The sequence below is a fragment of the Rana temporaria genome, chromosome 3 (assembly GCF_905171775.1).
Source record: "Rana temporaria chromosome 3, aRanTem1.1, whole genome shotgun sequence".
Lineage (NCBI taxonomy): Eukaryota > Metazoa > Chordata > Amphibia > Anura > Ranidae > Rana > Rana temporaria.
The window spans coordinates 374,560,019-374,574,646 of NC_053491.1; the positions used below are offsets into that span (position 1 = coordinate 374,560,019).

Consider the following 14,628-nt stretch of genomic DNA (forward strand, 5'->3'; position numbering starts at 1 on the left):
AGTTATCCCCATTTTTTTTTTAATATTATGAAAGATAATGTTAGCAGAGTAAATTCATACCCAACATGTCACGCTTCAAAATTGCGTTTGAACACCGTTTACATATGCGGGCGCTGCTCACGTATGTGTTCGCTTCTGCGCGCAAGCTCGTCGGGACGGGGTGCGTTTTCTGGCTCCTAACTTTTTTAGCTGGCTCCTAGATTCCAAGCAAATTTGTCAACCCCTGTTCTAGGGTCTCTGCTAAAGAAAAATTACAGAATGTTTGGGGATTCTAAATAATTTTCGAGCAAAAAATGCAGATTTTTAAATTGTAAGCAACAAATGTCAGAAAAGGGCTTGGGCATGAAAGGGATAAAGACTGCTCAGTTCTCAGTGAGCAGAGAGCAGGTGACTAACAGTTTCTGACTCTGTGCTCTACCCTTCCAGCACTCATTGGAGTGCCGAGCTGTGAAGAATGGCAGCAAATGGCCCATTCTCTTAGTGGTGCACTGAGAGGCTGAACCAACTGCGGCTCAGGCATTTGGGTGGATCTGGAATGCAAATTTACTGCTACAGGGCGGCCGTTCTATATATACGTGATTCTGCAGTTATGGGTAGGGGGCATGTGCGGCTTCTGCTGTTATTTGTCACAGCCGAAGCTGATCAGCGGGCGCTGGCCAATGGATTTTCACTAGCACCCGCTGGATGGAGCTCTGCCTTTGCCACTTTTTGACACAAGTTAAGCCCCTTTCACACGATAGGCCTGCTCGGACCCGCCTGTACGTTTTTTTAGGCAGATCGGAGCGGGGTAGGCGGATGTCAGCAGAGATGTGTTCTCTGACACCCGTCTGCCATCTGATCCGCTGAAAGCAGATGTGTGGCGGTATCGTTAGCCATCCATCTGGCGGATTGGATAGGTTCTAATTAAAACAGACTTGAGTGATCTCCTGCTGAGTGGATCTGCTCTGTGTGAAAGGGGCCTAATGCCGCATACACACGAGCGGAATTTCTGACGGAAAGAGTCAAACGGAAGCTTTTTATTGGATATTCCGTCCGTGTGTATGCCCCATGTGACTTTTTCTGTCGGAATTAGATGGAGAACATGTTCTCAATTTTTCAGAATTTCCGTTCGTCTGGATGCAATTCCGACGGGCTAAAAACCACGCATGCTCAGAATCAAGTCGAGGCATGCTCAGAAGCATTGAACTTAATTTTTCTCTGCTAGTCATAGTGTTGTACTTCACCGCGTTCTTGGCGGTCGGAATTTGGTGTGACCGTGTGTATGCAAGACACCTTAAGCGGAATTCCATCGGAAAAACCGCCTGAGTTTATTTCGACAGGAAAACCAGTCGTGTGTACAGAGCATTAGAGAATGAAAGGATTTGCTTGCTGAGGTCAACAAAGTTGTTTTTAATTTCTAAACTAAAATATTGTATAACAGTCTGTATAATTGCCCAATTTGTTTAAGCTTCTAAATAAAATAAAACGCAATAATTGAATACTTGGATGTGTTTCCTAATTTTATATTGTTGCTTCAGTTTTGTTTGTTTTATTCAGGAGGAGGCAAATGTTTGCTTTGAGAATTCCCAGGAACAATAGTCACCTGTGTTTGTTTTTAATTTCTCTCTTTATGGTGTAAAGTACACCTGCCAGTTTCCCTTGGAGGTATTCTAGGGGCTGGGAGATCTGCAGGAATGTTTTTGTTTTGCTGATCTGAGTCAGTCTTATTTAATTATTATTATATTAATATATTAAGGCTGAAGATCTGCTTTAAAAAAAAAGGGGGGGGGAGAGAGAAAGACAGTTAGAAGCTACAAATACTGTTACTGCTGACACTAAGGACACTTGCCTGTTCAGGGATCCCACAATGATGTCAATCGGCTTTGGGAGAAGGCGCCGGCATTGTAAGTAAGAGACTTGCTGTGCTTTCTGAATGGTCCCACCATTTTCTGGGACCTGTGTGTGTCCCAGAAGGCAGCAGCAATGAGGAGGAGGGCCAGAAATCCATCGCTGTGGCAAAACCAGGTACCCCCTACCCTACTATATTTTTATTTTTTATCCCTGCAAAGAAAATCCAGCACATCTCTTCTTGAAAGCACCATATAGTAAACTCAAAAACACTGATAGGCACACATTTAACCATTTGATTGCTCTAGATGTTTAACCCTTTCCCAGCCGGTGTCATTAGTACAGTGACCATGCATATTTTTAGCACTGATCATTTAGCACTGATCACTGCATTAGTGTCACTGGTTCGCACAAAGTGCCAGATTGTCCACCATTGTGCCATTACTGAACAAACTAGGGTTGTTCCGATACCACTTTTTTAAGACCGTACCGATACTTTTTTTTTTTTTTTTTTACTCGCCGATACCGATACTTTTTTATTTTGTATGTCATGTGTCAGTAGTGTGTTTTTTTATTTATTTATTAAAATTGTTATTTTTTACAATTCTTTTTTTTTTTTTTTTTTTTTCCTGTTGGGGGGGCTTTGGTGAGATTTCCGGGGTCTTAACAGACCCCTGACATCTCCCCTTTGAGAAGGGGACTAGGGACACAGATTCCCCAGTTCCTTTCTCTGCAGCCTCCGCTAAAATAAATGGAGAGAAGACAGCGACTCCTCTCCATTCATAAACTGAAGCATGGTAAACACAGGTTACGATGTTTCGGTTATGTGACTGGACAGAGTCTGTTCATTCGGAGAAGGAAGGAGCTGGGTTTTCCAGCTCCTACCCCCGCTCTCTATCCTGACAGATTGAGAACAGAGGGGGACATGGAGGGGGACACGGAGCGCGGAGGGGGACACGGAGCGCGGAGGGGGAGAGAAGCACGGAGGGGGAGAGAAGCACGGAGGGGGGACTGAAGTAGGATACAGGGACAGTCGGGGGTGATTGGTGCAGCTTTGGGGGGGAGTTTCAAGCACCGATCACCGCTGTATAAATTTCACTAAAGCAGATGAAAGGGGAGGCTTTATTGAAATGTATACAGTAGAGCTGCACGATTTGATCTTGATTCATCCCCCCCCCTACCCCACGATCTCCGGATGACCTACGATTTTCGGGTACAGCCATAGTAAAGTCCCTGGCTTAGGGCTAGCTCTGGAGCGGTGGCCATCTTGGTATCTTGGTACACCCGGCGGCGGCTGTCTCGTCAGGAAGTGACGTTTCATTGTCGCCATCTTGCTCCACCCCACACAGTAATGTTAGTGAGAAGGGGGCAAGCGGACATCTTGTTACACCCAACAGAGTATTACATTTCAAAGTTATTTTCAACACAAAACTGGCCTTGTGTGCTTAAATACAGTATATGAAAATCTGACACTCTGTTTACATGTTACATTTTAAAAGCAGCAGCAAACCTTACATGCTTGCTAATGTGACAGAACACCTCTGATTTTCACATTTAGTTAAGGTGTCCTTTTATGAAAATGCGGTTAAAGCGGAAGTAAACCCATCTATTTGATAGTTTAAAAAAACAGTTAACATTCCCGGCATGCCGGATATGCTAGGTGTCACATTTGCTTGTGCTCTCAACCAAACTGTCAAACCATCCAATGGCTGGTTTCATAACTGATCACATGTGCAGCATCGTGGCAGTTGCAGATTAAACAGAGGCCAAGATGGCAGCTTCCTTGGCTGAAAACAATAGGAGGGTTTACTTCCACTTTAATTACCGCTATTCAGTTCTCAGGGAAGATCGCTCTCCTCTGCCTGTTTATGAAACTTTGTAGCTCGCTTCTCAGGTTGAGATGAGAAGCGATCTACAAACGGCAGGAACTCCTAAAAACAGCTCCTCACTGTAATCTCGCGTGATGTAGCGGGATTACAGTATGAGGAAGTGAAAAATACAAAAGTTGAACACGAATCAGTACACGTTGTACACCACATATTAATAAAATAATAAAGCTAAAATCCCCCTACCAGGGTTTGACAAATTTGCTTGGAACCTAGGAGCCAGCTAAAAAAGTTAGGAGCCAGAAAACGTGCCCCGTCCCGACGAGCTTGCACGCAGAAGCGAACACATACGTGAGTAAGCGCCCGCATATGTAAACAGTATTCAAACCACACATGTGAGGTATCGAATCGATCGTTGGAGCGAGAGCAATAATTCTAGCTCTAGACCTCCAAGTACTCTGGGAAATGCTCGGTATCGATACTAGTATCAGTATCGGGACAACCCTAGCACAAACCAATCAATATAGGCTTCATGGCTTTTTATTTTAATTTTAATTTTTTTACCAAAAATATGTATTAGAATACATATTGGCTTAAATTTATGAAGAAATTTCATTTTTTGGGGTTTTTTTTTCGGAGGCTGGTATTTTTTATTCTTTCTTTGTTTATAGTGCAAATAATATTAAATGCAATGGTAATCAATACCACCAAAAGAAAGCTCTATTTGAGGGGGGAAGAAATTATATCAATTCAATTTTATGTATAGCGTTGCATGACTGCGCAATTGTCAGTTAAAATAACGCAGTGCCAAAATAACAAAAAATGGCCTGGTCATGAAGGGGTAAATCTTCCAGATGTCAAGTGATTATACACAATTTACATTTAAATCTTTCCCTGAATTAGTAATTTCTTGGCGCATGTGCAGAACTACTGCAGTTATTCAGAATTGCCCAAGGTCCATCTGTGCATGCTCCATCACCACATGAATGACTCAGGCTCCATGTACACGGGACGCTTTTACAACTGCTCCTAAATGATTAAACTTGACAGATAGTAACCCACATTTAAAACGTCAGTTTTACCGTGTTTACGTGGCGCGTTTAGCGGCGTTTGTGTTTTAGAAGCGTTTCAAGCGTTTTTTGTTTTTGCCCTATAAACAAAACGCTGCTAGTCGCGTTTGGCATCTGAAATGTGGAAATCTTCTGTGTCTGAACCCATTTTTTTTTGCTTTCAAAGAAACGCTGTTAAATGCAACTGCCTAAAAATGGCAATAACAAGACTGTGTACATGGTCGCTTAGGATAACATTGAATGAGTTCAGGGGCAGTTGAAAAAAGCATCCAACTGCCTCTGAACGTACGTTTAGCAGCGTCCCGTGTACATGGGGCCTTAATAGTGTATGTTCAACGGTGCTGCTGGCTTAAAGTGGATGTAAAGCCACTCTTATCCTTTCTAAACTACTGCCATAGTGCTGATCTATAAGGATATAGATGCCTCCTGCATGTATCCTTACCTGTCAAATGTCTGTTATAAGAACTGAAAAACTGCAGATTCTGTGGGTGGATCTGTTGTCTGGAGCTCTGTGTGTGGAGTCGTGATGTCACTCCCCGCCCTCCTCTACACTCCCCTTGTCAACATGCATTTTGTCCTGTGTATTCCTTACACTAAATTGTGCTATGATCACCAAAATCCAGAAAAGTAACCACATGACTTCAGAAAAGGAGTGGGGATGGGAATTAAAAAATAGTGCCTGTCTCAGGCTAGTGCATGAGATATGTAAATAACCTGTCATTCACAGCAAGGGGGCGGAACGGACTAAGGTTTTTCTCTGAAGCCCGTTTTATTTCACTGAACAATAAGAGGATTGCTCAGAGCTGGATTCACTTTGTGTGGTAAGACTGGGCACAGATAAGAAATCTTATGCTGTACATTGTGACATAAAAAAAAAATAAAAAAAAAATTGGGGTTTACATCCACTTTAAAGTTTTTTGCACATCGGTCCTGAGCATTGATGGTGGCCATTGAGGGCCATGAACACTGCATGCTTCAAACATTAGTACAAAGTTACATGCTTATAGTGTACTGACCAAAAAAATACATTTGTGTGCATGAGGCCATAGCAAAGACATGAGTAATAGGTGTTCTCTGTCTCATGAGGTGATGGGCAACGCAGGAAGTTGTACAGCTCCAAGGTTGCGGTCAAAGGTCTGCAGTTACATCAGGCTGGTGATACAACGTGGAACTTGGCCACTTGTTTATTCTTTAATCAGTCTCAGGTGCTTGTTAAAAAACATAATACATTTTTTTGCACATTGCTCAAATTCCCTGATAAATTTCCCCCTTTTTTTTTTCCTCTAGTAATCTGTAAATTGATGGCATAAATCCCTGGTGAAAACTTTGTGGGTGAAAACTGGCTATTTAATACAGTATTATTACTACTACCATTGTTCTACTAATGTTAGTATTTTTATCCTGTGGAAATACCTGATACAATGATGAGGAGGGCACTTTGCAAGGCATGCTTTATATTGCTGCTGACCTGCTAAGTATCGAGTCCGCTCAGCAGGTCGCATAGGGCGAGTACAGAGGTGGGAGCTTTGTAGTGCATAATTGGTCTGTTTGGATATTGGATGCTCAGCTGGTCACATGACCTATGTCATGGCGTTGCTTGTGTTAGCTGGGGTTACAATCGCATTTTATGTAAATCTATATGAAGAGTCGGCCAATCAGGGGTTTGCCTATAGGTCTACTTTAAAAATTTTGTAGAAGTTTCTTATAAGATGGAAAGTCTTCACTATTTGAAATCCTGTCCAATTTAAAAGGAATTCTTGCATAGCATTTTTATTGTCCTTCAGCTTTAAGTCTGGCTGTAGTGTATTAAAGCATGGCTGACTTTCATATTTAAGACCAATTGTGTCTCTGATATGCAGACTTAATTTTAGCAGTAAATTAAATGGATTTTTTTTTATTTTTTGACGCAGTGTCACATTATTGCCATTTTCTTATGTTTTAGTCATGCTTCGACTGTCGAGCCAAGAACCCCAGCTGGGCCAGCATCACATACGGTGTTTTTTTATGCATAGACTGCTCAGGAACACACAGATCTTTGGGAGTGCACCTAAGTTTTATTAGGTAAGTGCTTATGCTGTTTCCTCTTAGCTTTTATTAAAGTATAAAGTAAGTGTGTTGTGTTTTTTTTTATTTTTTATATATAATATATTATTATAATATATATATATATATATGTGTGTGTGTGTGTGTGTGTGTGTGTGTGTGTATATATGTATGTGTATATATGTATATATATATATATATATATATATATATATATATATATATAAATTACACATACACACACTTGTTACACTTGCCTGCCCTGTCAGTGGTTTTGCACAGGGCAGCCTGGATCCTCCTCTTCTCAGGTCCCTCTTCGCTGCTCCTGGCCCTCCCTCCTGTCGAGTACCTCCACAGCAAGCAGCTTGCTATGGGGGCAGCCTAGCCGAGCTGCAGCTCTGCGTGTCCATTTAGACATGGAGCTGCCGTTCGGCCCCACCCCCTCTCTCCCCTGATTAGCGAACTGACTTTGACAGCCGCGTGAGCCAATGGTGCCGCTGCTGTGTCTCAGTTAATCAGGGGAGAGGGACTCCTGGACAGAGAGGGGGCTCAGCTAAGTAATAGGGGGTACTGCTACACACAGAAGGTGTGGTGTTTTTTTTTTTGTTTTTATCCTAATGCCTAGAATGCATTTAGATGAACCTTATGTCTTGCAACCCCTTTTTAATACAATGGTTACATCTTCAGATGACATTGGGCCGGATTCTCGTAGAGCCGCGCATCTTTCTGCCGGCGTAGCGCATCTCATATGCGCTACGCCAACGTAACATAGAGAGGCAAGAACAGTATCCACAAAGCACTCGCTCCCTACGTTGAGCCAACGTAACATAAATTATTTGGCGTAAGCCCACCTAATTCAAAGTAGGTGGGCATGATCTACTTAAATGAACCGTGACCCCATGCAAATGATGGTCCGAACGAACGGCGCATGCTCAGAATCGCGTCGAAGATACTCCCTAAGATTCGACGGCTCAATGCCTATGACGTGAATGTAACCTACGCCCAGCCCCATTCACGTACTACTACGTAAACAACGTAAAATACGACGGCTGTTCCGTCGTCCATACCTTTGCATGAGATGCGCCTCCTATAGGTGGAATAACTTTACGCCGGACGTACGCCTTACGTAAACGGCGTATAATACTGCAACAGGGGCAAGTACGTTCGTGAATCGGCGTATCTCGGTCATTTACATATTTGACGCGTAATTCAATGGAAGCGCCCCTTGCAGCCAGCGTAAATATGCGCCCAAGATACAACAGCGTAGGGAACTTACGTCGGTCGGACGAAGCCACATTTCAGGCGTATCTTGCATTAAGAATCAGGCGCATAGATACGACGGCACACATTGACACTTACGCGGCGTATCTGTAGATACGTTGGCGTAAGCGTAACCTGAATCCAGGCCATTGTCTGCAGGAAATCTGTGCTTTGCTTGCTCAATGGCAGCTATCCAAGATTTTGCTAAAATAATTTAATATTGAGGGGAAGGCAAGGTACGGTATCTGAATTAGGGCTGCAACTAATGATTAATTTCATAATCGATTAGTTGGCTGATTTATTTTTTCGATTAATCGGATAATAGCCTTAAAAAAAAAAAAATAGAATTTTTTTATTTTTCTGGGCCAATTTGTTGTTGGGCAGATTACAAAACACAAATTGCCGCAAAAACACATTACATGCTTTTCTGCAGCTTCTCCATTGAAGTATATTGAAACAAAAAAAACAAAATAGCACAGTTTTGCATTAAAAAGTCCTTGCCCTTTTCAAAAAATTGCATGATATAGAATTTATATATATATATATATATATATATATATATATATATATATATATATATATATATATATATATATATATATATATATATATATATATATATATATATATATATATTTTCTATATAATTTTTTCAAAATGTTGTATACTGTTTCATTGCCCACAAAATCACATTTTCTGGAGGTAACCTTCTTTTTCCATATACCCGGGATGGTGGCAATGCTCATGGCAGACTGTTGGGAGTATATTCTTTCAAGGCTTTATATAGTTTGCAGAGTTGTTTTGGATCTGTAAATGTAACCTATTACCAATATTATCGTTTTATGTTCCTGGAAGGACTGCTGATATGTAGATTGGCTCAGGGCTTGACAAATTTGCTTGGAATCTAGGAGCCAGGTTTTTTTTTTTTCCAGCATGCCGAATGGCTGGCTTCTGTTGGACCGGCTGCCAACACACGGGCCGAATAGGAGCCAGTTTTTATTGAACCGACCAATGTTGCCTGGCATTTGGCCTGTGTGTACAAGGCTAGATGGGCAGCGACTCCGTGCAGGAAGGTGGGGATGATAGGAGATTCAGTAACTCATGCCACCCTAGGCCCCTTGCACATGGGCGCCTCTGCTAAGCGGAATCCGCTTGCTCAGTGGAGATTTTTCCGCTAATCCCCGCTGAGCAGGTGGATGACAGGTCCTGTCTGCTCTGTTTATGCAGAGCGAACACGGACACAATCCTGTTCATCCTCTATGGGTAGATCGGATGGAAACGGACTACCTGTCCATTTCCATCCGATGCCATCTGATCCCCTGGACAGATGGAAAATGGGACCACCATCCATCTGTTTTTTTGGCAGACAGGACCGGACAACGGTGGGTGTCAGCAGACACATAAAGGTGACTGGAGGGTCCGATCAGGTCTGTCTGAAAAACTGACAGGTGGACCTGATCGGACAGCCCGTGTGAAAGGGACCTTAGGCTGTGGCACGACAGGGAGAGAATGGGGGGAAAAAAATATATTATTTCAATGGTAAAAACAAAAAAACTGTTTCCATCTTTGTGGGGGTGTAAATGGTACTGAGGCCGTTCCAACCAGTGCCCCATACTCCCGGTCCACTCACCATTAAGAACAGGGCTCCAGATAAAGCCTACAACACTTTTTTAACCTTTTCTCCTTTTGTAAAGGAGCTGGGCAGTGAGAACAGGCAGGGGAAACCCTCGGCGCTGTCAGTGACTGCTTGTCGCAGCCCTGGTGCTGTGTCGGTATGGGTCCTCCGTCAGATAATGCTTGCGCAAACTGAGCCGCCGAAAATCTCCAAGGATGAACAGCTGTTCTGTACCTGTAGACGGCGCATGCGCAATCAACACTCCACTCGCTCCCGATGCTCGGGGCAGGTTATTCATTGAATGCAACAATTCCCCCAAAAGAGCACTTCTCAAGAATACGTCCTCCCCTTTGAGAAAAGCATCTGCTGCTTGTTGTATTCCGTCCCTTGTTGTATGCAGTGAATAACCCGCCCCGAGCATCGAGAGCGGGCGGCGTGTTGACTGCACATGCTCTGTGTACAGGTACAGAACAGCTGTTCATCCTCTGATATTTTCGGCGGCTCCGTTTGCGCCTGCGCAGTCCAGCCCGGGCATTATCCAACGGGGGTCCCAAACCAACAGGACAGCGGTCACCACAAGAGGGCGCCAGTTCCCCGAAGAATAGCATCTCGCTCCAGCAGGTCGCAAAGCCGTGGGCTCAATTACCGGCCGGAGCGGCATCATGCCGCTGTGTAGCCCAAGCGCCAGGTCGCTTTTTTCTGTCGCCAATGTGACCTGGCGCCTGGGGTGTGTCGAGCTCTGGATTAGCTAATTTAATGAAGCTGGTTCAGCAAGGATTTGTTGGATTTTGATCCAACTATGGTTGCAGCGCCGATTAGTGTATTCTGACAGTAGAGGAGTCCCTGCAGCAGGAATTATTTCTCTGCCCATGTTTGTGTGGATAGGGGAATCCATCTAATCTTCTTTTTTACCATCAGCCCAGTGGCTGATCGTAAAAAAAAAAAAAAAACGAATTCCTGTATGGCTAGCTTTAGCCATTAATGGTTTGTTGGCTGTGCCCATCCACCTGTAAAATTGGGTGTACTGTGTCTGCATTTGTGCCTGCAAGCCTTGTAGCTGCTGATAAGGAGTCTTGTTGGACTTGTTTAAGTGTGTTTTGTAAAGAAGAGATTACGAAATTCTCAAATTTATTTATTTATCTTGTGTTTTGTCACCTGGATCGACAGGTGAACTTGCAGGAACTGCATGTAACTTGTTGACTCGGTTCAGAAACCTTTTCATCCACAAATGTCTTTTGTTGAAATGGTGTCTCTGGGATCATCAATCCATTTGATCTTTGCACATTTGTAATTTCATCCATGGTGTAGCAATTTATTTTCTTTACCCTTTTTGAGGCCTCATGTACACTGTGGTTGCTAAACTGCCGGTTAGGAGCAGTTGGGCATTTTTTTTCTGAAGCCCCTTAACTCTCTTCTATGTTATCCTATGTTTTTATAGGAGTTTACAGGCAGCTGAGTTTACTGCCATTTCTCTGAAAGCACAAAAAGTAGTGATCGCCTAAATAAAAATATTATTATTTTTTTTTATACATTTTACCAATTGTATATAAATTTTTATTTTTTTATAGATCAACCGAATTGGACTCAAATTGGTCATGGTTTCAGCTTCGATGTATGCAAGTTGGTGGAAACACCAATGCGGTAAGTGTGTCAGTAATATAAATGTGTTGTTTTTTATCTGTCAGATCTCGAAACCATCTGTAGCTTTTCTGTTGATTAAAGTGGACTCTCCTGCTTCAGCTTGTGTAGACCACCCTTGGCAGGCCTTTCTTCGCCCCACCCCCTTGAATATAATACCTGGAATGCTCCATCTTCTACAAAGTATGTAAATGCTACCAGTACAGGACACGGGCAGATTCGAAGACTGTTTAATTATGAGCAGGTACCTTTAGGTGATAGAACGCTGGCAAAAGAATTGTGAGGACCCCAATAACCTCTCCTGCTCCTAAGCCTCAATTCTAGGCTAGTGTCTGCATTTTAAGGTACCTGGATGACCTACAAGAGGGCTTGATCTGTCCAGATTCTATTCTGCAAGATTCAGCAAGTGGCTCTTCAGTTGCAGACCTTGGATCCTCTGTCTCCAAAAATCTGCATGGACTCTGACTCGCTGCTTGGAGTCCTTGGGCTTTTTCCTGGCTTTGTCCTGGCTATGGCTCTGGTGTTTCTTCCTCCTAGCAAAAATCATACTGCTGAGATCTCCAGTATGGGAATTGCTAACCCTCAGTGTAGTTTTGCATGAGGGTCCTGACTTGAGACATGCATCTGTTGCCAGAGGCCAGACACTTTCTAACATGGTTGATTTCCAATCTGGTGCTGGAGTCGGGGAAAGTCCTGTCCCCTGTTTACTTGGCCAGTGCTCACGGGGGATCCTAGCCTGTTGGGCTGGGATGGTGTGCTTGGAACAGTGACTGTACTGGAAACTTGTTTGAAAGAATCCTGACTTCCCATCAACATTTTTGTAACTTTCAGAAGTGGACAGACTGCCTTCAGGAACTGCCACAGCTGTGGCTTACCTCAATCGGTACGGTGGGGCCAGAAGTTGAGCAGACTAGATTCTGCTTTGGACAGAACATTCGCATTCCAGCGTTGTCAACCGAACACATTCCAGGTGTGGGAAATTAGCAGGCAGAGTTTCTCAGCTGCCAACATCTGGACTCAGGAGAGTGATCCCTTCACCCAGCGGCCAAATATTGGCTTTGGCGGTTCATTTTAAGTAAGACCCCTTTCACACTGAGGTGCTTTGCAGGCGCTGTAGTGCTAAAAATAGTGCCTACAAAGCGCCCTGAAAAAGCGTCTCAATTCGCTCCAGGGTGAAAGCCTGAGGGCTTTCACACTGGAGCGGTGCGCTAGTAGGACGGTAAAAAAAGCTGTAGGAGTGATGAATACACCGCTCCTAAAGCTCCCCTGCCCATTGAAATCAAGGGGCAGCACCGCCGGTTTTAACCCTTTTTCAGCCGATAGCGGAAGTTAAAAGTGCTCCGCTAGCAGCCGAATAGCGCCGTTAAAACAATGGTAAAGTGCCGCTAAAATTGGCTGCTCTTTACCACCGACTTCCCCACCGCCCCAGTGTGAAAGGGGCCTATCTGTTAGCATCTCACTCCCTGCTTATCGCTTTTGTGCAGGGGGTTGCTCATATTGCTTTCTAGTAATGGTTCATTCTACTAGATCCATCAGGGCATCTGGTGCTTTTCAGCATCAAGCTTCTGCTTTGCAGATTTCTTGGGCTACTACTTGGTCTTCAGTTCACATGTTTATAAAGTTGGATGTTCAGGCCTCAGCTGATGCTGCTTTTGGTAGCAAGGTGCTGCAGACCGCTATTTAAATTGGGTACTAGACCTCCTTTTTTCTGTGATAACTGTTGGCTGCTTTTATTGCCATTCTACCCTCCCCTTATTAGTATTGCTTTGGGGCATCACAGACCTCTCTGAATCTGTATGTGTTCTGCAATATAATTTTACCTATAAAAAACATTGCTTGGCGGCAGTGTTAATTTTGAAATCAAATTTCAATTTAGTTTTAGTCTTTTGACTAAAATGCCATTTTAAATTTAGTTGTATTTTAGTCGGCTAAAATCTCCAGTACATTTTATTTGACTAAAATCGTATGCGTTTAGTTAAATTTTAATGGATTATTTTTTTTTAGAACTGCCAAACATTACATACTCCATGTACTCCTTCTAATAACATGTTTATTATTAATGGTATTAAGGTTTGATCATGCACTACAGACACAGATTTAGCCATTTTGATATAAATTCAATTTAGTTTTAGTCCTAGTCTTTTGACTAAAATGCCATTTTAGTTTTTGTATTTGTTTTTTTACTATAAAATTTTACTTTTTGGTTGACGAAATTAACACTGCTTGACAAGACAGGACGCAGGCCACCCTCTCTTCTGTAGTACTCTGATTGCTTGCTAAAGAACTGAGGTTTGCTGGGAGTGGAAGGGGGTTATATGAGGGACCACACATTTTTTTTTTTTTTTTTTTTTTTTTCCAGTGTCCAATCACCTGAAGGTACCTGCCTATAACCCACTCATCCCTAAATCTGCCTGTGTCATGCACTGTACTCCAGGGCTCCTTCTCCCTCCTCCTCATTTTTTTATTATTGATTTTTAGTGTAAATCTGAGGTTTTTTTTTACCCCAGAGCTCATATTTATGCAGTCCTGTCATGCGTTTTTTTTTTTTTTTTTTTTTTTTCGCAGTGTCAAAATAAAAAGTAAAATTAAATAATAAGAAAAAAGTAAATAAGCTTTGAAACGCCCCGTCCAGCTTGTGCACAGAAGCGAAAGCATACGTGAGTAGCACCCACACATAAAAACTGTGTTCAAACCACACTTGTGAGGTATTTCCGCGATAATTAGAGCGAGAATAATAATTCTAGCCTCAGACCTCCTATGTAACTCAAAACTAGTAACCTGTAGAAATTTTTAAAGATTTTTTTTTTGGGGGGTAAAAGGTAAAAGTCTGTCGCCATTCCACGAGTGGGTGCAATTTTGAAGAAGTGTTTTATATAGAAATTTTATATAGAAGTGTCGAAAAGAGGCTCGGTTCTTAGACCCCTTTTTCACTGAGGCGCTTTACAATGTGAAATGTTCGAATGCTTTCACACTGGAGCAGTGTGCTGGCAGGACACTCAAAGTCCTGCAAGCAGCATATTTGAGGTGCTGTAAGAGTGGTGTTTACACCGCTCCTAAAGCGCCCCTGCCTATTGATTTCAATGGGCAGCGGTGCTTTGCGGGCGCTTTTAACCCCTTTTCGGCCTGTTGGCGGGGGTTAGCAGCTAAAAAGCGATAGCGGTGGCACCTTTAACCCAAAAGACACAAAAACAATGGTAAAGCGGTGCTGCTAGGTGTGAACGTGCCCTTAAGGCTGTATTCACACCTGAGCGTTTCAAAGTTGCACAGTTTTTACCGCAATTTTCCCGCAATTTTGTTCAGGTTACCAATGTAAAAGGTAAAAAAAAAAACCTTGCACTCTGCCCCAAAG

General features: G+C 42.9%; 1 protein-coding gene across 2 annotated transcripts in view; it reads left to right on the plus strand.

Moving 5' to 3' along the window:
- Positions 1-14,628, plus strand: part of ARFGAP3 (ADP ribosylation factor GTPase activating protein 3) — a 75,913-nt gene that overhangs the window by 12,757 nt on the left and 48,528 nt on the right. For both annotated transcript variants that reach the window (XM_040345557.1, XM_040345558.1), the window contains exons 2-3: positions 6,666-6,784; positions 11,210-11,282. In XM_040345557.1, coding sequence (XP_040201491.1) covers positions 6,666-6,784; positions 11,210-11,282 — 192 coding nt within the window. The remainder of the gene's footprint in view (positions 1-6,665; positions 6,785-11,209; positions 11,283-14,628) is intronic.